This window comes from Gobio gobio (assembly GCF_949357685.1).
Source record: "Gobio gobio genome assembly, chromosome: 5".
NCBI classification, from domain to species: domain Eukaryota; kingdom Metazoa; phylum Chordata; class Actinopteri; order Cypriniformes; family Gobionidae; genus Gobio; species Gobio gobio.
The window spans coordinates 26492645-26510508 of NC_137101.1; the positions used below are offsets into that span (position 1 = coordinate 26492645).

Genomic DNA, 17864 nt, shown 5'->3' on the forward strand with positions numbered 1-17864 from the left:
CAGCGAAAGTGACGTCGTTTCCTGTTTCCCAAATTGATTTTTTTTCATAACTTTGATGAAAACCAATCACATAAACTTTAAATAACAGAATCTTGTTTGTTTTATAACTCTTATTATTCAAACAATGTTAGTATTTATTAACTAATTGCATTAAATAAATTGTAAAATTGATTAAATCTTTTAGAGTTTATTTACTTTTAATGTATAGATTTTAAAAATATGAGTTTTTAAATAAAATCAAATAGATGTAAATGCATAAAAACTAACTCTGCCATGAATATACATTTAACATGATTCAAATAAATGTTATTTAACTTTTTTAATTATCCTGATTTAGTTCTCTTAATTATTATGCAATTTATACAATAAACTTTATGTATTTTAAATAAATAGGTTTTATTATCCTAATGAAAATAAATTGTGTAAAGTTTATTTGGTAGATTTGTGTTAAAATTATGAAAAAAATATAAATGGGAATTTGTCATTTAATAAAATTACATAAATCTTAAATTTTGGGTGAAATATTTCTGTGAGTGTACTCACCCCCATGTCATCCAAGATGTCCATGTCTTTCTTTCTGCAGTCGAAAAGAAATTAAGGTTTTGGATGAAAACAGTCCAGGGTTTTTCTCCATATAATGGACTTCAATGGGCAACAAACGGTTCAAGGTCCAAATGATAGTTTCAGTGCAGCTTCAAAGGGCTTTAAACAATACCAGACGATGAATAAGGGTTTTATCTAGCCAAACAATCAGTTTCTGTGAGAAATCGAGCAGTATTTATGCTATTAATTTACCTCTTAACAGACGAACGCGATCGCCTCTGAGCTCCGCCATCACTTCCGGAAAGTGAGGTCAAATTCGATCGTGGTCATAGATATATCGATCGTAGATGCCTCATTCTACTGATCCGTGCATTCGCTAATGAGGCATCTACGTATACATCTATGACCACAATCTACACTCAAAAAAATGTTTTGGTCTAAATATAAGTTTTATGTATTTGAATTACATTACAATTTTCCATCCATTTGGACTACATAGTTTTAACATAAACAAACAAATAAACTTAATGTGATTCATATTTGTCAGTCAAACGTAAATGAAATAGGTAAGTTTTATGTAATGGTACACAGAAAAATGCCCATGATAAATTAACACAGCCTAGTGCACACTACTGAGATAAAGTACTATTGAAGCAGTGTTCAAGTTAATGAGATAATTGAGTGATGATTGAGAGTAATGATGAACACCTGATGATAATGAGCAGAATCACTGACGGAAAGAGAAACACAAGAACTACAACTGACTTCAGCCACAGCTTTAGATGAAATCAACTGAAGATAAAAGAAGACATTAAATCTCTGAAGATATCAGTAGATGAGGATTAAACAACTTCACAAACAGCATTATGAGCTTCACGCATTACTAACCAGACTGACTTTATTTCTGTAATTTCTGTTTTAATGAAAATAATAGTTTCATAGTATGGAAGTCACCATACTGGAGATGAGTGTCTGCTTTAGTTGGGCTCTTGACCCTTAATTTGTTTAGCTTTAGTTTTTCTTTGGCTCCTTTAACTGTGTGTTTATAAAGCACATTTGTTATTTCAAGGGAATCCAAGAGAATATCTTGTGATGTTGGCTATTTATATATTGTTAATGACATCGTGTGGCTAAATCACTGATCTCATTTGGAGTCTAATACTCTGGTTATTGTGGTACTGTGTTAGTAGTTTTTTTTTATTCATAATAGTTGCCATGTGATTATACAGCATGAGTTACAACACCGTTGTGGTATTCGAATAATATGCAGAATTTAAATCTATGGCATTGCTTAGATATACACAGACATCAAGAATCAATGTATGAATCTCAACAATGGTGACAATCAATTAAAATCTTCAAGCTGCAGTGCATGTTGGGTACCACCAATCAACCCACCCCCCATGTGTCCCAGCATGCATTGCGGCATGAATAAATTATGCATCTGAATTGACAAATTTTCTTTGATACTTACTAATTGCTTTTACTTTTGCTGTTTTTGTCGTGACATTTTAGTTGCTTGTTTTATGTTCAAAGTTGATCTGTTTATCTTAATTTTTTTTGATTGTCACCATTGTAGAGATTCAAACGCTGATTCATGATGTCTGTGTGTGTCTAAGTAATGCCGTAGATTAAAACCTTTTGTGCACTTTTTTAAATTTTTTTATATGGATATTATTCAATTAACACAACCCGTCTCATGGCTAATACTATGAATACAACACAATTAATAACACATTACCTCTATAACCAGCAAATTAGCCTCTAAATTAGAGCAGTGATTCAGGCCAAAACAAATAGCCAACATCACCTGATAATATTTTCTCTTGGATTCCCTTGAAATAACAAATGTGCTTCATAAACACACAGTTAAAGGAGCCAGAGAAAAACTAAAGTTAAACAAATTAAGGGTCAAGAGCCCAACTAAAGCAGACACTCATCTCCAGTATGGTGACTTCCATACTATGAAACTATTATTTTCATTAAAACAGAAATTACAGAAATAAAGTCAGTCTGGTTAGTAATGCGTGAAGCTCATAATGCTGTTTGTGAAGTTGTTTAATCCTCATCTACTGATATCTTCAGAGATTTAATGTCTTCTTTTATCTTCAGTTGATTTCATCTAAGGCTGTGGCTGAAGTCAGTTGTAGTTCTTGTGTTTCTCTTGTGTCACCTCATCAGGTGTTCATAATTAATTCTCAATCATCACTCAATTATCTCATTAACTTGAACACTGCTTCAATTGTACTTTATCTCAGTAGTGTGCACTAGGCTGTGTTAATTTATCATGGGCATTTTTCTGTGTACCATTACATAAAACTTACCTATTTCATTTACGTTTGACTGACAAATATGAATCACATTAAGTTTATTTGTTTGTTTATGTTAAAACTATGTAGTCCAAATGGATGGAAAATTGTAATGTAATTCAAATACATAAAACTTACATTTAGACCAAAATATTTTTTTGAGTGTAATTTGACCTTACTTTCCGGAAGTGATGGCGGAGCTCAGAGACGTTCGTCAGTTAAGAGGTAAATTAATAGCATAAATACTGCTTAGTTTCTCGCAGAAACTGATCGTTTCGCTAGATAAGACCCTTATTCATTGTCTGGTATCGTCATTTGGACCTTGAACCGTTTGTTGCCCATTGAAGTCCATTATATGGAGAAAAACCCTGGACTGCTTTCATCCAAAACCTTAATTTCTTTTCGACTGCAGAAAGAAAGACATGGACATCTTGGACGACATGGGGGTGAGTAAATTATCAGTAAAAGTTTATTTAAAAGTGAACTAATCCTTTAACATATACATGGCCTAGATGACATCAACCAAAAAGGTCATGAGCAGAATTTTTTCACAATAAATCAGGGATTTCATTTCAAGATGTAAATCTCTTTCTGGAACCTTCATTTGCAGGATTTATATCAGAAAAAGACTTTTACCTGTATCTCTCTTTTGTACATCATGGTCTTCAACCTCGGTCAGGTAAGCAGCAAGTCCTTTACTAAAAAAGTGAAGCATGAACAAAACATATACAAGTAGCATAGCGTTAGCTACAAACAAGAAATGCAGGTGAACCTTTTCAACTAATGTGAAGACTACAGATGAATGCAATACTGTATGCTTCATACTTTTCCTGAAATGATGGATCTTGTTTGTAAAAGCACATCTCATCATTGTGATCATTAGTTTGCCGTGTATAGTCATTTGGGTACACTGAAGAAAACCGAATCTAGAAGAACAAGAAACAGGGCCAAATATATTAATTAGCCTGATTGTTTACAGTATATGTCTCTTTAGTGTTGCAAGTTGTTACAATATATTATTATAACATTATATACAATATATTGTTCTTTGTTAAATGTTAGTTATCTTGTTTATACTTGTATAGTTATATTTCTATTGTTACAGGCAGGCTGTTTGTAATCCAAATTATGCGTGACACAGAATGAACAATTAGAATATAGCTTATTTAATAAAGACAGAGAGGCTCGAACACAGGCAACACCCAAAATTTACACAAGACAATGAACAGAAGGAACAGAAGGCTTAAATACACAGGACTAATTAATGAGACAAGAAACAGGTGTGTAACTAATTCACATGGAAACTAAGGGCCCGTCCACACGAAGCCAGAGCTTTCCCTATCCGATCTTTTTTTTTTTCTTGTTTCAAGAAATATCTGCGTACACATGAGAGCACTGAAACCGACTCAAAACGATGTAGTATACATGCCAGGCCAGTGTGTGGCGCTGTAATTCTGCCACAGAAATACACTAAAAACGGAGAAGAAGAGTTGTGGCTAGAAGGGGTACAGCAACGGTAGGAAGTGAGGCAAAATCTCACAATAAAATAACAATAAATAAATTAGCTAATTACCAGATTGTGTTTTAATAACGCCTACCCCGACCCTAAACCTACCTTTACAATAATGCAAATACAGTAATTAAATGATGCAATATTGATATGCGCATGCCCAGTACCTGTAGTTGTATCCCTTTCTAGTCTTTCCTGTGCAGGACGTGGTGTCACCGTTTCACAAAATATACGGATTGCCTGTACACACGAAAACGCAAGGGTGTCGTTTTCAGATTTATCCACTCTGGGACCAGGTTAAAAAATATATCAGTTTCATGCTCGCAAAACGCAGGATCGTGTGGACGAAACGCTGATACGGTGCAACATTGTTACGTATACAGCTAAATGCGTGTCCGTGTGAATGGGGCCTAACAATGCCTGGGAAAACAGGACCAGAACAAAACCAAACTAACATATCAGAGATGTATAGATATATTAATTGTAAGATAAATAAATGCTGTAAAGTTGTTCATTTTTAGTTCATGATACCAAAACCTTTAACTAATGTTACAGAAAATTTAATTTTATTGTAAAGTGTTAAATATTTCTGCAAATGTTTATACTTTTACACTGCTGTTTTATACATTTTACTGTACAAAACCCTAAACCATAAACCTAATTGAATTTTCAGCAGCCATTACTTCAGTCTTCAATGTCACATGATCTTTCAAAAATCATTCTAAGATCATTTCTTATTATTTTGAAAACAGTTTTAGCTGATACACTGCTATTCAAAAGTTTGAGGTAAGATTTAATAAATAAATAAATAAAAATAATACTTTTATTTAGCAAAGGCACATTAAAAACTTGCAGTAAATAAATTTATGAAATTAATAAATATTACAGAAATGCTGTTTTTTTATTTCACTTTCTATTCAAAGAATCCTGAAAAAGAAAATCGCAATTTCCAAAAATATTACGCAGTACAACTGTGTTTAACATTAATAATAATAAGAAATGTTTCTTTAGCATCAAATCAGCATATAAGAATGATTTCTGTGACAATCAAGACTGGAGTAATGATACTGTAAATTCAGCTTTGCCATCACATGAATAAATTTGATTCCAGTTCTGTGTCTTTTGTTTGTAAGGACATTTATGTTGAAGTGCTTCCTCTATTTTCATTGTTTCCATGTTCTCTTCCTGTTTTTTTTTTTGTTGTATCTCTCCTCGTTGTCATATTAGTTGTTATAGTAACCTACGTCATTGGACACACCTGCAGTTAATTATCTAGGCCCTACTCATATTTAAGATCTTGGTTTTCAATTACGTTGCTAGTCGTTGTCTGCTGTTTTCTGTGGTGGATTGTGTTCGTGTTCTGGGTCAGATGTTCCTGTCTTTTCATGTGGTGTGTTGTGGCAAGGGGATTCTCTCTCTGCTTTGTCTCTCAGCAATTCGTTACAATATTACAACAGAAACCAGTTAATTTAAATTGTAATATTTCACAGTAATACTGTTTTTACTGTATTTTATCAAATAAATGCAGCCTTGGTGAATTAAAGGATTAGTTCACTTTCACATAAACTTTTACTTATAATTTACTCACCCCCTTGTCATGTCTTCAGTCAAAAAGAAATAAAGATTTTTGATGAAAAGATTTCAGGATATTTCTCCATAAAATGGAAGTCAATAGACTCCATATGGTTCAAGGACCAAATGAGAGGTTCAGAACAGCTTCAAAAGGGCTTTAAACCACATCAAACGGGACCAGACTATCAATAAGGGTCTTATCTAGCGAAACAATCTGTATAAAAAAAAAAAAAAAAAAAAAGTTTAAGTTTTATAAGCACAAATGCTCGCCGTGCTCTGTTCAGTGATGCGCGCTCGTGACGTCACGTAATACACGGTAATTACGTTGAAAAGGCGGAAGTACCGAGTCAGTGTTTACACATGAGCGGAAGGAGGACCGTATCCACATATTCAAACGTCTTTGCGCCTGGGTCTAGCGTGACCTTTTCAACGTAATTGCGTTTTACGTGACGTCACGAGCGCGCATCAATGAACAGATCAAGGCGAGCATTTGTGCTTATAAAACTTAAACTTTATTTATAAAAAAAAAAAAAGAAAGATCGTTTCGCTAGATAAGACCCTTATTGATCGTCTGGTACCGTTTGATGTGGTTTAAAGCCCTTTTGAAGCTGTACTGAACCTCTCATTTGGACCTTGAACCGTTTGGAGTCTATTGACTTCCATTTAATGGAGAAATATCCTGAAATCTTTTCATCAAAAATCTTCATTTCTTTTCGACTGAAGACAGAAAGACATGGATATCTTGGATGACAAGGGGGTGAGTAAATTCTAAGCAAAAGTTTATTTGAAAGTGAACTAATCCTTTAATAGACTACTTTCAAAAACATTCAAATGACCGGTACTGTTACTGTGTATATAATATTTATATGTTTTATAAATGTAGGAATCACTAACATTAGCACATTAGCATGCTAACATTAGCTATAAATATTGGTTAAAAAATGTTTATATTTCACCAATAGAGTTGTAAAAAAAAGAAACTATCGATGTTAAATGTTGACGATATTTGATTTATCGTTGTCGATTATAGGCAAAAAATCAGTGGTTATAAAAGAAACTGAAATGGTTTTGTCAGAATCAAAGCTGAGTTTATGCAGAGATTAAAAATGTCTAACTTACCATATATACACCTTGATATCGTCCAATCTCTCCGGTGACTGTGTAACTTGGTTTATAATCGCATTCGGGAAACAAGTCTTTCAGGTAGGATTCATCTAGCATTTTGTCTGATTAACAGAAAGAGAACAGTTAAAATGTCAGTCAGGCAATTGTAATCTACAAATTTTCATGTAAATTGTAAATAATGCTGACGTTTATAGATGTGATCCCGTGGGTCTTCTCTGATCATGTCTCCTACAGGATGGGGTGACAAGGGAATCGGCTCAAGGAGTCTATCGTAACTTGCTTTTGTTTGAGGTATGTGCTCAATATCTCCCATTTGTAGAGTAGATTCATCTGACAAAGAAATTAGTGAACATGTTATCATGATTTTCAATATAAATATATTATAGGTATTAACGGGTCAGTTGGCCCAAAAATGAAAATTCTATAATTAATTACTCACCAGGGGCCGGTTGCACCAGTTGTGCGTAAGTTACAACTTAGCCTAGTTTTGACGTAAATGGGCACTAAGTTACAACTTACGCACTACTAAATATTTTTGCGTTGCACCATTAAACTTAGTTGAAGCGTAAATCTACGTATAAACTAAATATTTACGGAAGCCTCCGATCAGGAGTAATGGTTGGAATAATAAAGCAGACTGACTGAACTGCATAATTAGCTCTTATTTTACATGACAGACTTAAATTCTTTACACATATATGATAATGCTGACATTTACACTCGCTTACATTTTAAGAGAGAAAACATTATGTGAATAGATGACTTTATTTGCAGCTCTTCAACGCGAAACCATCCAAACCTGCGTGAATCTGTCCCATCGGTCCGTGTTGTGCATGTCATGATGTCAAATAAAATCAGTCATAATCAATAAATGTAATTTCTTATGTTTTTGTTTTTTTTCAGTATTTATTTATTGATCCTTGTTAATGTCGTTTCATATACTGAATGATTCTGAATGTTATTTATATATAAAAGCACTTATGTTATTCATGATTAAGTATATTTAATGGAAACATATTTTTACAGTTGGTTACGTGAGGCAAAATAAGTTATAAGGACACTGAAATTCACGGTATTTCAACACAACTTTTGCTTACGTATTTGAAGGCTGCAATTGGATCATTAAGGGTAAACGTCATATGCGACTACGCATTACTTTACGTAGAGCTTACGACCTACTACTTAAGTTCTGCCTTAAGAACAAATGGTGCAACCGAAAAAAGTATAGAGTTAGTTACAAACTATCTAGTAGTTACTAAGCCTCTAGTGTGGACTTTACGTTCCAATTTAAGAAAGAACTTACGAACGACTGGTGCAACCCTACTCAGTTCCAAACCCTTAAGACATTCGTTTATCTTTGGAACGCAAATGAAGATGAACTTGTATAAGGTGTTTGAACAAAGATGTGAGAATCAGCCTAATGGTAATTCACCCAAGCTTTTTTTTTTTTTTTATAATCCCCTTTTATTATTTATTTATTCTCATAACAAGCTGTTCCAGATTTTGCCTTACTTAGGAAATCCCCACCCATGATTGTTGATGATCTGCCCTCTTAGCATCGAACACACCCCTGAGTGAGAAGCACAGAGACCGCCATTCTGTTTACTTGCTGTATTAGCTAGTATTACAATGTCTGTGCCAAAAAAAACAATTTCTGTTGTTGGATGTACCAAAGAACATACGAGTCTCTATAGACTCCTGGCATGCAAGTCACTGAGGACAATGTGGATGAATTTCATTTTTGAAAGAAATGTGGCAAAGAATGTTGGTAAGCTGTTATATATTTTGTTAATCATAAAATGTTAATCATTTTACGCATGACTTCACTAACGACCCAGACAGCATGGTAACATTGATGCAATGTTGAGTTTTAATCCAAACCATCATTTTGGTTGAGATTGAAATTTCAATGTTTTAAGTGTGTTGGATCAGCACTGAAATTGTGATGAAAGTCAACATCACATATGGGTGGAGACAGTGACATTGAACTAACAGTGATTTGTAGTTGAGCACAAGATCATGCAGGTGTGTATCTCTGCAGAACACTAGTGGGTGTTTCCCAATCAGTGGGGCGTTTTCAAATTTTCAATCGCTTTATCTGATTTGCTCTAATCCACTGGGGGCTTGGTTTAGGGGTGGGCCTTCATGAGTTTAGCAAAGGTGTGTTCGACATCGGCTGCGGCTGGATGCAACTGATCGGCGAGAGTAGCCGCGTGCAGGCGGGGAGGAGCTGCAAACACAGACGTGAAGTCGGACACTTTCTGCTTCCCGCAGTGACGCTCGCGCTGTGTTTGCATACTTTATCAGCTGAAGTGAAATAAATGCAATATTTGGCAATACACAGATGTTTCAGAGACATTATTGTCATGTTATACTTTATGCACTGCTTAATACAGCGTGTGTTTTTACAAGAATAAAGTTCAACATATAAGCCTACACTATCAATGAAGTGGGGTCCATGTTTTTAATCAGTTATATTTTGATAAACATGACAATATAACATCGCGACTACATGAAAGGAGGTTTTACTGTTATAAAAAACAGATTTGTGCGCATTAGTGGAGCTGAAGGTTTTAGAATAAACACGAAACACACGTGATCGCTGTCATGCAGTGAGTCTGGCCAATCGTGGAACGGCTGTGTCGTCATCAGAGCCCCTGCAGCCTCGAGCAGCTGCTTTGGAGAAACTGCACCGGCTGTAATCGCCGGCTGCTCTCGAATCGCTCTCGCGGCACTTTGTTGACATACGTCCTGTCACGTGGCGTCGGCGCTGCCTCAAGTCGGACAAAAGTTCTAACCGGCATGCACTGCTTCAAGTCAGCCGCCGATCGGTCTGCGCATCGCTGCGTGAAGTCGAACAAGCCTCAAGTCTGTTGAAAAATGGTTGAAAAACATCTGTTGTAGTTTTAAATTGGCCACTGATTGGTAAACGCCCATTTTGGTTTAGCATGTGTACTTCTCAGTAGCCTAATTGATGCTTCTTCATTAGAGAGAAAACAGGTGCATCCTATACAGTCTTGTGTGTTGAACCACCTGACATACATGACTTCTCTTGTACAATTTCCCTCATCTACCTTATTATTTCTCTGTTCCTTTATTTTGAGTGCTTGTTATTTGCGTTTGATTTGTATTGTTACTGACTGTAATTATAAACATTTTTCTACATTCTTAAGAAATGCATCTTGCTTTAGTAATGTTCCTGAATAAAGTTCGAACATCATTTAACAGATTTCTTGAAGTGTTGTGTTTATTGAGAAAGTGACTGCCATGGCTATTTTGTGATATTTAAAGAGATTAAAGTCTACATAAGGTGAATCTACAGCTTTAAAGGGATAGTTCACCCTGAAATGAAAATTCTGTGTTCAGCAGAAGAAAGACACTCATACAGGTTTGGAACAACTTGAGGGTGAGTAGCTAAATGATGACAGAATTTTCATTTCAGGGTGAACTCTCCCTTTAAATAATTTTTTTTGTTGTTGAAAAAACCTAAGCTCTTTTATTCTTCAAGATTAACTTTTTTTTTTTAATCTTTTTTTTTAAGATTAACAATGGTTAACTTTTTTTTAAATTTGAATGCTATGTAGTTTCACAGAAAATGAAGTGAGATTTATGTAATGGTCTATGGTCCTAGCTCAGAGGTGTTTATTCCTCCACATGTTTAGCTCATTCAGGTGTGTTTAATTAAGGCTGGAGATAAACTCGGTGGGAAAAATCAGACAATTTCTTTTGATATTGAAGCATTAATAGATTTAAAAAAAAACTATATAAATATACAGCATTTAATGGTACTATAATAATAGTTTGAATATTTTGTGTTGAGCAACTTGTTTTTAAGTGAATCATATTGTGATTAGTATATTAACATTCTTGAATGTGACTATGTATGACAACTGAATTGACTTGTTCTTAAGTAATATCATGCTTTCTTTTTCAGATTTCAGAGAACCCAAAGGAAAAGAGGCAGTCGTCTGATGCAAGCCAGATTATTAAAACCTGAACCGTTGGACCACCAGTAGTTATAATAACACCAGACTTCTGAAACTAATTTTATTTTTAAAGATTGTAATGCTTTTGTCCTATTTTTTCCCCCTTTTTAAAGAAGGACCTTTTATATATTTTTTGTCACTGATTGTGGTAAACTGTTAAATAAAATAAATTGACTCAACTGCTGAGAAGGTTCCATTTACATTTTAAAAGTTTTTCCCCAAATTTAAAATGGTACATTGAAGTGTAGTTAAAATAATGTTGTTTCAACATTAGCTTGGTACATCAGATGGCAACATTGTTTTATGTTGTCATTAGGTTTCAGTTGTATTTTCAGTTTCAATATAAGTGATCTAGAATCAACATCACATTGTAACATTGATCAAACAATATTACCATTGATTATTTTTGTTAATTTCAGTTTTGATTCAACATCAGTGATGTAGAATCCATCATAACGTAACATTGATTCAACATTACTACCATTGATCATTTTTGTTAATTTCAATATTGATTCAACATCAGTGATGTAAAATCCATCTTAGTGTAATGTTGATTCAATAGCATTACCATTACCATTTTTATCTCACCATTGATTCAACATTAAATGTGGGTGCAAGCGTGATCTTGAACTAACATCAGTTCATAATGTTGATTCAATGATAAATTACAATTGATTTGTGGTTGAAATCTCAACATTCAATATTATCTGAGGGTGCAAAAGTGATGTTGAAAAAAATATCACTTTATAAGGTTGAATCAATGATATTACCGTTGATTTATGGTTAAAATCTCAACATTGTTTCAACAGTGCCAAAGACGTGTTGAAAAAATATCACTTCGTAATGTTGAATCAACATAATTACCATAGCCTGACGTCGTCATACTCAATTCTAGTCAGAATATGAGTCTGATACTGCTCTGTTGGGCTGTGATTATGGGGCGTGTTTCAACCGAACCAGGAAAGACCTCAATTGGATAGACCTACAACCAATCAGAGCAACGGAGCGACGCATAACGTTAGCTGTCAAATGTCAACAGAACTCAACTGCACTGTGTTGCCAAGTCCGCGGGTTGAAGCGACCCCAAATATGTGATATACAGACCCAGGAATGCCAAAATAACACATATTTTACCCCCAAATGCCCTTTTTCCCGGAGAACCCCCCCTGGAAAGCTATTGGGCTTGTTTTTGTTGTAAAAACTTGGCAACCCTGTACCTGCACGCACGCTGGAATAAGTAGCCTAACGTTAGAAGAAAAAGATGAGTGTAAACGATCTTTGCCGGTGTTGTAAAAAAAGAATTTAAGGATACACAGAGTACTTACCAACACGATCATCATTTCTGAGAGAAATAGTAAAGGTGAATGCATATACAACAAGTTCTCTGTTTAGGATTAGAACAAACTCAACCCAAGCGCCTTTGGTGACGTGGATGATAACGTTAATGTTGATCATCTGTTCATCATCGTCTAAAGCCCGCCCTGACAATTTCATTGGTCCGAACTGTTTCTGTTCGGGCATAATTACTTCTCTACCGATCAAGTCCAGACCGAACTGCCCGAGTAAAAATGTTGTGGGCGGGGCTAAGTTCGGCTGGCATCCAGTCTATAATTACCATTGATTTGGGGTTAAAATATCAGTATTGCTTCAACATTAACTGAGGGTGCAAGAGTGATGCTAAAACAACATCGCTTTGTAACGTTAATTCAATGTAATTGGCGTTGATGCATCAACACTGACTCAACATTGTTTCAATGTGACCATGCTATCTGGGGAGGGTCGGTACAACGCTGGATTTGGGAAAAAGTTGTTTCTGAAGGATGGGTCAATAATGTATGCTTCGTGCTCTATTTTCCTATCCAGAGCTAGTAAGGATGGCACTTCATATTTTGTGAATGTTTGCAAATTTGCTTTCTGGAAGGCTGTAACAGCTAATATGGCTAAATTTGCCGTAGTCTCTGACTGTATTCACAGAGACTAGAGTTATGTCGTTTGTGTAATTCATAAACGCACATTTATTATGCGTAGTATAGTCGGGTTACAGACATGTTACGTTCCACACGAGCACCTATAAAACAATTTAGAGATTAACATGACGGCACATGCTAGTCGATGAGTTGAAACAACGTAGGCTAACTCCACAACAACTAACGTTACATAAATGTATCCACTAACCATTCAGAAACGCCCAGGTGCAGACTAAAAGTTGAGTCTCATGTGTCCGACTCTGGTTCAAACATGTAAGGCTGCACTCCGCAACTGGTTATTTCTGACATTTTCGCTCAGTGAAATTTGTTTTGTTGTTGATATATCCAAAGCTCCTGTGTCCCTTTAAATGCAAATGAGCTGCTGCTCTGGAAGGGGGGGGGGGGTGTATGCATTTAAAGGGACACACACAAAAAAACTGTGCGATTTTGCTCACACCCAAATTTGACAAGCTATAATAAATGGTCTGGGGGGTATTTTGAGCTGAAACTTCACAGACACATTCTGGGAACACCAGATATTTATATTGCATCTTGTGAAAAGGGTCATAATATGTCTCCTTTAATGAAATCTGACAGCTTTCTGTCCCTCCATTGAACGTTTACGCATCTACCACTTTCAAGCCCTAAAAAGGTAGTAAAAACATAATGCAAGTGTTCCATTGTGTTGCTTCATAAATTTGACGTAAAACCACTGAAGTCACTTGGTTTACTTTAATGATGTCTTTATCACCTTTCTGGGGCTTGAAAGTGGTAGTTGCGTAGACTGAGATTTCTTTAAAAAGATCTTAATTTGTGTTCTGAAGATGAACGAATGTGTTACGGGTTTAGAGTGACACAAGGTTGAGTAAATAATGACAGAACTTTAATTTTGCCTGATCAAGCCTGATTATCCTTTCTGTTGCAGAGTACACATAACCGTTATATTTATTCCTGACAGATGCCTTCATAACATCACATCAACAAAATTTTGCGAAACTTTTACCATTTCTCTCATCAGGCTCATAATTTTGTCATTTTGTGACAGACATACCTTCATATAATGATAAAAACTCAGAGGTTATCACAGAAAAAGTGCCATTGTCATGGTTTAAACTCCACTGCAGAAGAAAAAGAGAATCCGAGATCAACAAAATGTTAAGTTCATTGTTCAAGCTAAGCTGTTTTTGTAACACATAGACAGTACATACCGCTATTTCCAGATGATCCATTCCGGAATTCTGTTTTAAAAGGACTTCAAAAAAATATTTCATGTCTTTCACTAACCTAGGGAAGAAAAAGAGACTGGCATCAGTTGGGTTCTACAGTCTTTTTCGAGTATGTTTTTTTTAATAAATAATCCAAAAATAAATATCCCGTACAAGACAGGTTGAGATATCTGGGATGCAAATTTCCAATACTCGCCTGGAGCAGTCCATTCATTTCCTGTCTGATTTGTGAACAGAAACATGCCACAATTATAATCTAAGAGATTGGATGTTCCCTTTATCAAGCCATTGAAAAGGTGTTAAACACTAAAGTCACATTTTATGTATACAGTGGTGGCCAAAATTATTAGAACACCTGACAGATCTGAAAATATTTACCTTGTTTGCATCCAAAAGAGGATTTAATTTCTTAATAATCATTAAAACATGCAATTGGTTGCTCTGAAATATCAGATGAAGTGTTGTGCGGTTTTCTATCCACTTTTAACTTTAATATTTGGTATGACAACCTTTTGCAGCAATTACAGCAGCCCCCCCCCCCCCCCCCCCAGCGCGTTGAGGTATGGCCTTTGAGGGGGCCAGTCCATCATTTTCAATGTTCCAACAGATTCTTTCCATCGCAGGTAGTTCCGGCAATAGTTAGAAGAATGTTTCAGGTCATTGTCCTCTTGGAAAATAAGTCCAGGCCCAATAAGACGACTCCCAGATGCCAAGTGTTCTAATACATTTTTGGCCACCACTGTATTGTATATACCAAAATTTGAAACCAAGTTGCATATGCAAACACATTATGCAATAGCTTTTTTCTATATATTTAATGATATATAGCAGTATGTTTATATTTAATAATAACAATATTATTAATAGAAATGACACTTGGATTTGTATACGGTGCAGCCAGTTATTAAAGAATTAAATGAATATTATATATTATATATTATATATATAATAAAGGATAGTTCTCCCAAAAATAACAATTCTGTCATCATTTACTCAACCAGAAACTCAGATCATTTACTCAATCAGAAATTTAAATTTATTAAAAATAATGGGCGTGTCAGGCCTAATTTTAGGGCTCCTACATTTTTAAACTAAGAGTATTTCACAAAGCATTTTAGCGCTAAAACCAGCTCCTAAATCTGTGAAAAGTTAGTCAAGAGGACTCCTAAGTCACTAAGACCAAATCACAAACAATCCTAAAATGGCTGTTGCAGTCAATCCATCTTCAATCTTTAATAAATAAATGAGTAAATAATGTCCTATTACCCGTGGCAGTTGTTGCACAAGTTCACACTTACAAATGATCGAATAGGGTAAATGAGTAAAATAAATATAGCTGCTGTCCGAGGGGAGGTTCCAAGCTCGGAATTTAGCCCAAATACAGAGTACTCCCCTATATCCCTGTCTGGGCCGAGAGAGGAGTCGGGGTGGCGGAAGGAGGCAGAAAACTGGCGTTGTAACTAGGTGAGTCGGCTGTGTATGCCTCGATTCTCTTGAGCTGATTGGATAGATCATTTGAAGGTACTCCTCCCGAATTTTGTTTTTAAAACCTTTGCCACTTAAATTCTGCTATCTCTTGAGATGCAGACATGTAAGAGGTTGACAACTGAACATACACTTAGCCTACATTTTAAAATCTTTATCTGAATATGGCAACATTTTTATTTTTTTATTTAAAATTATTAATTTAAAAATGTAGAAGTTTAAATAAATATTTCTATGATTACATCACGGACAGAGACCCCTCTCCCCATCAGCCAATCACTGTGGGCATAGTAAAAGCGTGTTGATATTATCCATAGCAACAAGGTCGACCCCGCCCTTTCTCATAGCTAAAGACTTCTCTCTATTCCTTAGTAAGTTGGTCTCAGCACCTTTGTGAATAGGTTTTAAGAGGAAACTCTTAACCTAAGAACTTTTAGGAAAACTTTTAGTGGTAAGATACAATGTTTTGTGAATATGGTGGCCCCTGATTGACACTTTACTATCCTATGAGGTCATGGAGAGGAGTTGTGAATGGCAACTAACAACTAAACTAAGGCCAAATGACAAAGCCATCATGGTGGATGTAGTACCAGATTTCATTCATACTACAAACATTTATACTATATAGAACATTGTTTTTTAATAGTCACAAAGATCGTTCCTCATCAAATATAGTACCTTCTCAGACAGTATGCAATTTCAGATGCACCTGCTACTACATTGAATAGCACAGTGAGATTAATATCTTCCACAGCTCTGCCTGATTGTTTGTAATCAGTAGTGTTTATTTAATTTCTTTAATTAATTCAGTCCGTTGTCAAGTCTTATTTGCACTCTTGTGTGTTGCCAAGTTGATTCTTACTTTCTTTGTGACTGTTCCAAAATTTTTTCGTTTTAAAGTATTTTTGACAGTCATTAATTCCCCTTTTTTAATTATTAAAGGAATATTTCATATATATTTTCATATAAATGCATATTTTATAGACAACATTACACAGAAACTAATCCAAAAATCAAACAAGACACATTTACAGTAATGTATTTGCAATGGGAGTCTATGGGGCAAGTGTACTTGAGGGTTAAACGCAAAAATGGGAAGTTCATATTTATGAATTATCCAATAAAAATGTTTATTATTTGAGCAGTGAAGATGTGCAGAAAATATGTGTTCCTTTCTGGTATCCTTGTTGTTCATCATATCGCTCATGTCACTCCAAAACCGTTTGCTGTTATTGTTTTGCACAGGGGCGCCGCTAGAAATTTTGGGCCCTATGAAAGAATATGATGTTGGGCCCCCTACCACACCAACCTAGCTATCCCAAATCTTTGTCTGCAATTGAATAATACTGACCAATTAAGCTCTGCTCGCTCAACCCAGAATGCCCCAATTGGCTGATGAAACACTGATTAAAATTAAGATACAATTTATACAAAATGAAATTTACTTTAAAGAAAGGCTTTCTACAAAACAAAACGTCTCGGTTACGTATGGTAACCCACGTTCCAAGAAGGAGGGAACGGAGACGTACGTCGGACGTACCGACGAATTGGGATCACTTCAGGGAGCCCCTATCAGCTTCGAGATATAGAGAACAGGCCAATGGGCCATTGGTGTGCGAGATTTGCATCTCGCGCTCCGCCCCGCGCCGCGGGTATAAACAGGAAGCGAGAGCGAATGCACGCTGTTTTTCACTGAGGAGCCGAACTTAGTGGCTCAACCTGCAGTGATGGTACAGCAACTGTGGCGACGGGACGTACGTCTCCGTTCCCTCCTTCAGGGAACGTGGGTTACCATACGTAACCGAGACGTTCCCATTCAGTCGGTCACGTTCGACGTACGTCAGACGTACCGACGAATTGGGATCCCTTATGGAAAACGCCATAGTTACTACCACTTCCAGCGCCCAGCGATGAGCCCCTCAGACCCCGATCTGATGCGGGCGGGGAATTCACGCAGGGAGAGTCCAAGCTGCTGTTCCGCAAAAGCCCATTCAGCTGACTGTATTGGATAACGCTGGGAAAGCGTGCCTGTGAAGGCCGCTGCGAAAGCCACATCATGCCCAGAGGGAGTTACCATGTGGAGAATACACGTATGGGCTGGCCGTGGGCAGCACAACATACGGAAGTCCCAGGGGTGGCCC

General features: G+C 36.0%; 2 protein-coding genes across 4 annotated transcripts in view; both read right to left on the reverse strand.

Moving 5' to 3' along the window:
* Window positions 1–17864, reverse strand: part of taf3 (TAF3 RNA polymerase II, TATA box binding protein (TBP)-associated facto) — a 996662-nt gene that overhangs the window by 920596 nt on the left and 58202 nt on the right. The gene's annotated exons all lie outside the window — the stretch shown is intronic.
* The window catches only part of b4galnt3a (beta-1,4-N-acetyl-galactosaminyl transferase 3a), a 58537-nt gene that overhangs the window by 22214 nt on the left and 18459 nt on the right, over window positions 1–17864 (reverse strand). For 2 of the 3 annotated variants that reach the window (XM_079816916.1, XM_079816915.1), the window contains exons 7-13: window positions 14392–14459; window positions 14221–14296; window positions 14064–14130; window positions 7246–7389; window positions 7054–7160; window positions 3678–3778; window positions 3489–3550 (exon numbers count right to left, since the gene is read on the reverse strand). In XM_079816916.1, the coding sequence (XP_079673042.1) occupies window positions 3489–3550; window positions 3678–3778; window positions 7054–7160; window positions 7246–7389; window positions 14064–14130; window positions 14221–14296; window positions 14392–14459 (625 nt within the window). The remainder of the gene's footprint in view (window positions 1–3488; window positions 3551–3677; window positions 3779–7053; window positions 7161–7245; window positions 7390–14063; window positions 14131–14220; window positions 14297–14391; window positions 14460–17864) is intronic. The other variant, XM_079816917.1, reaches the window with a different exon arrangement.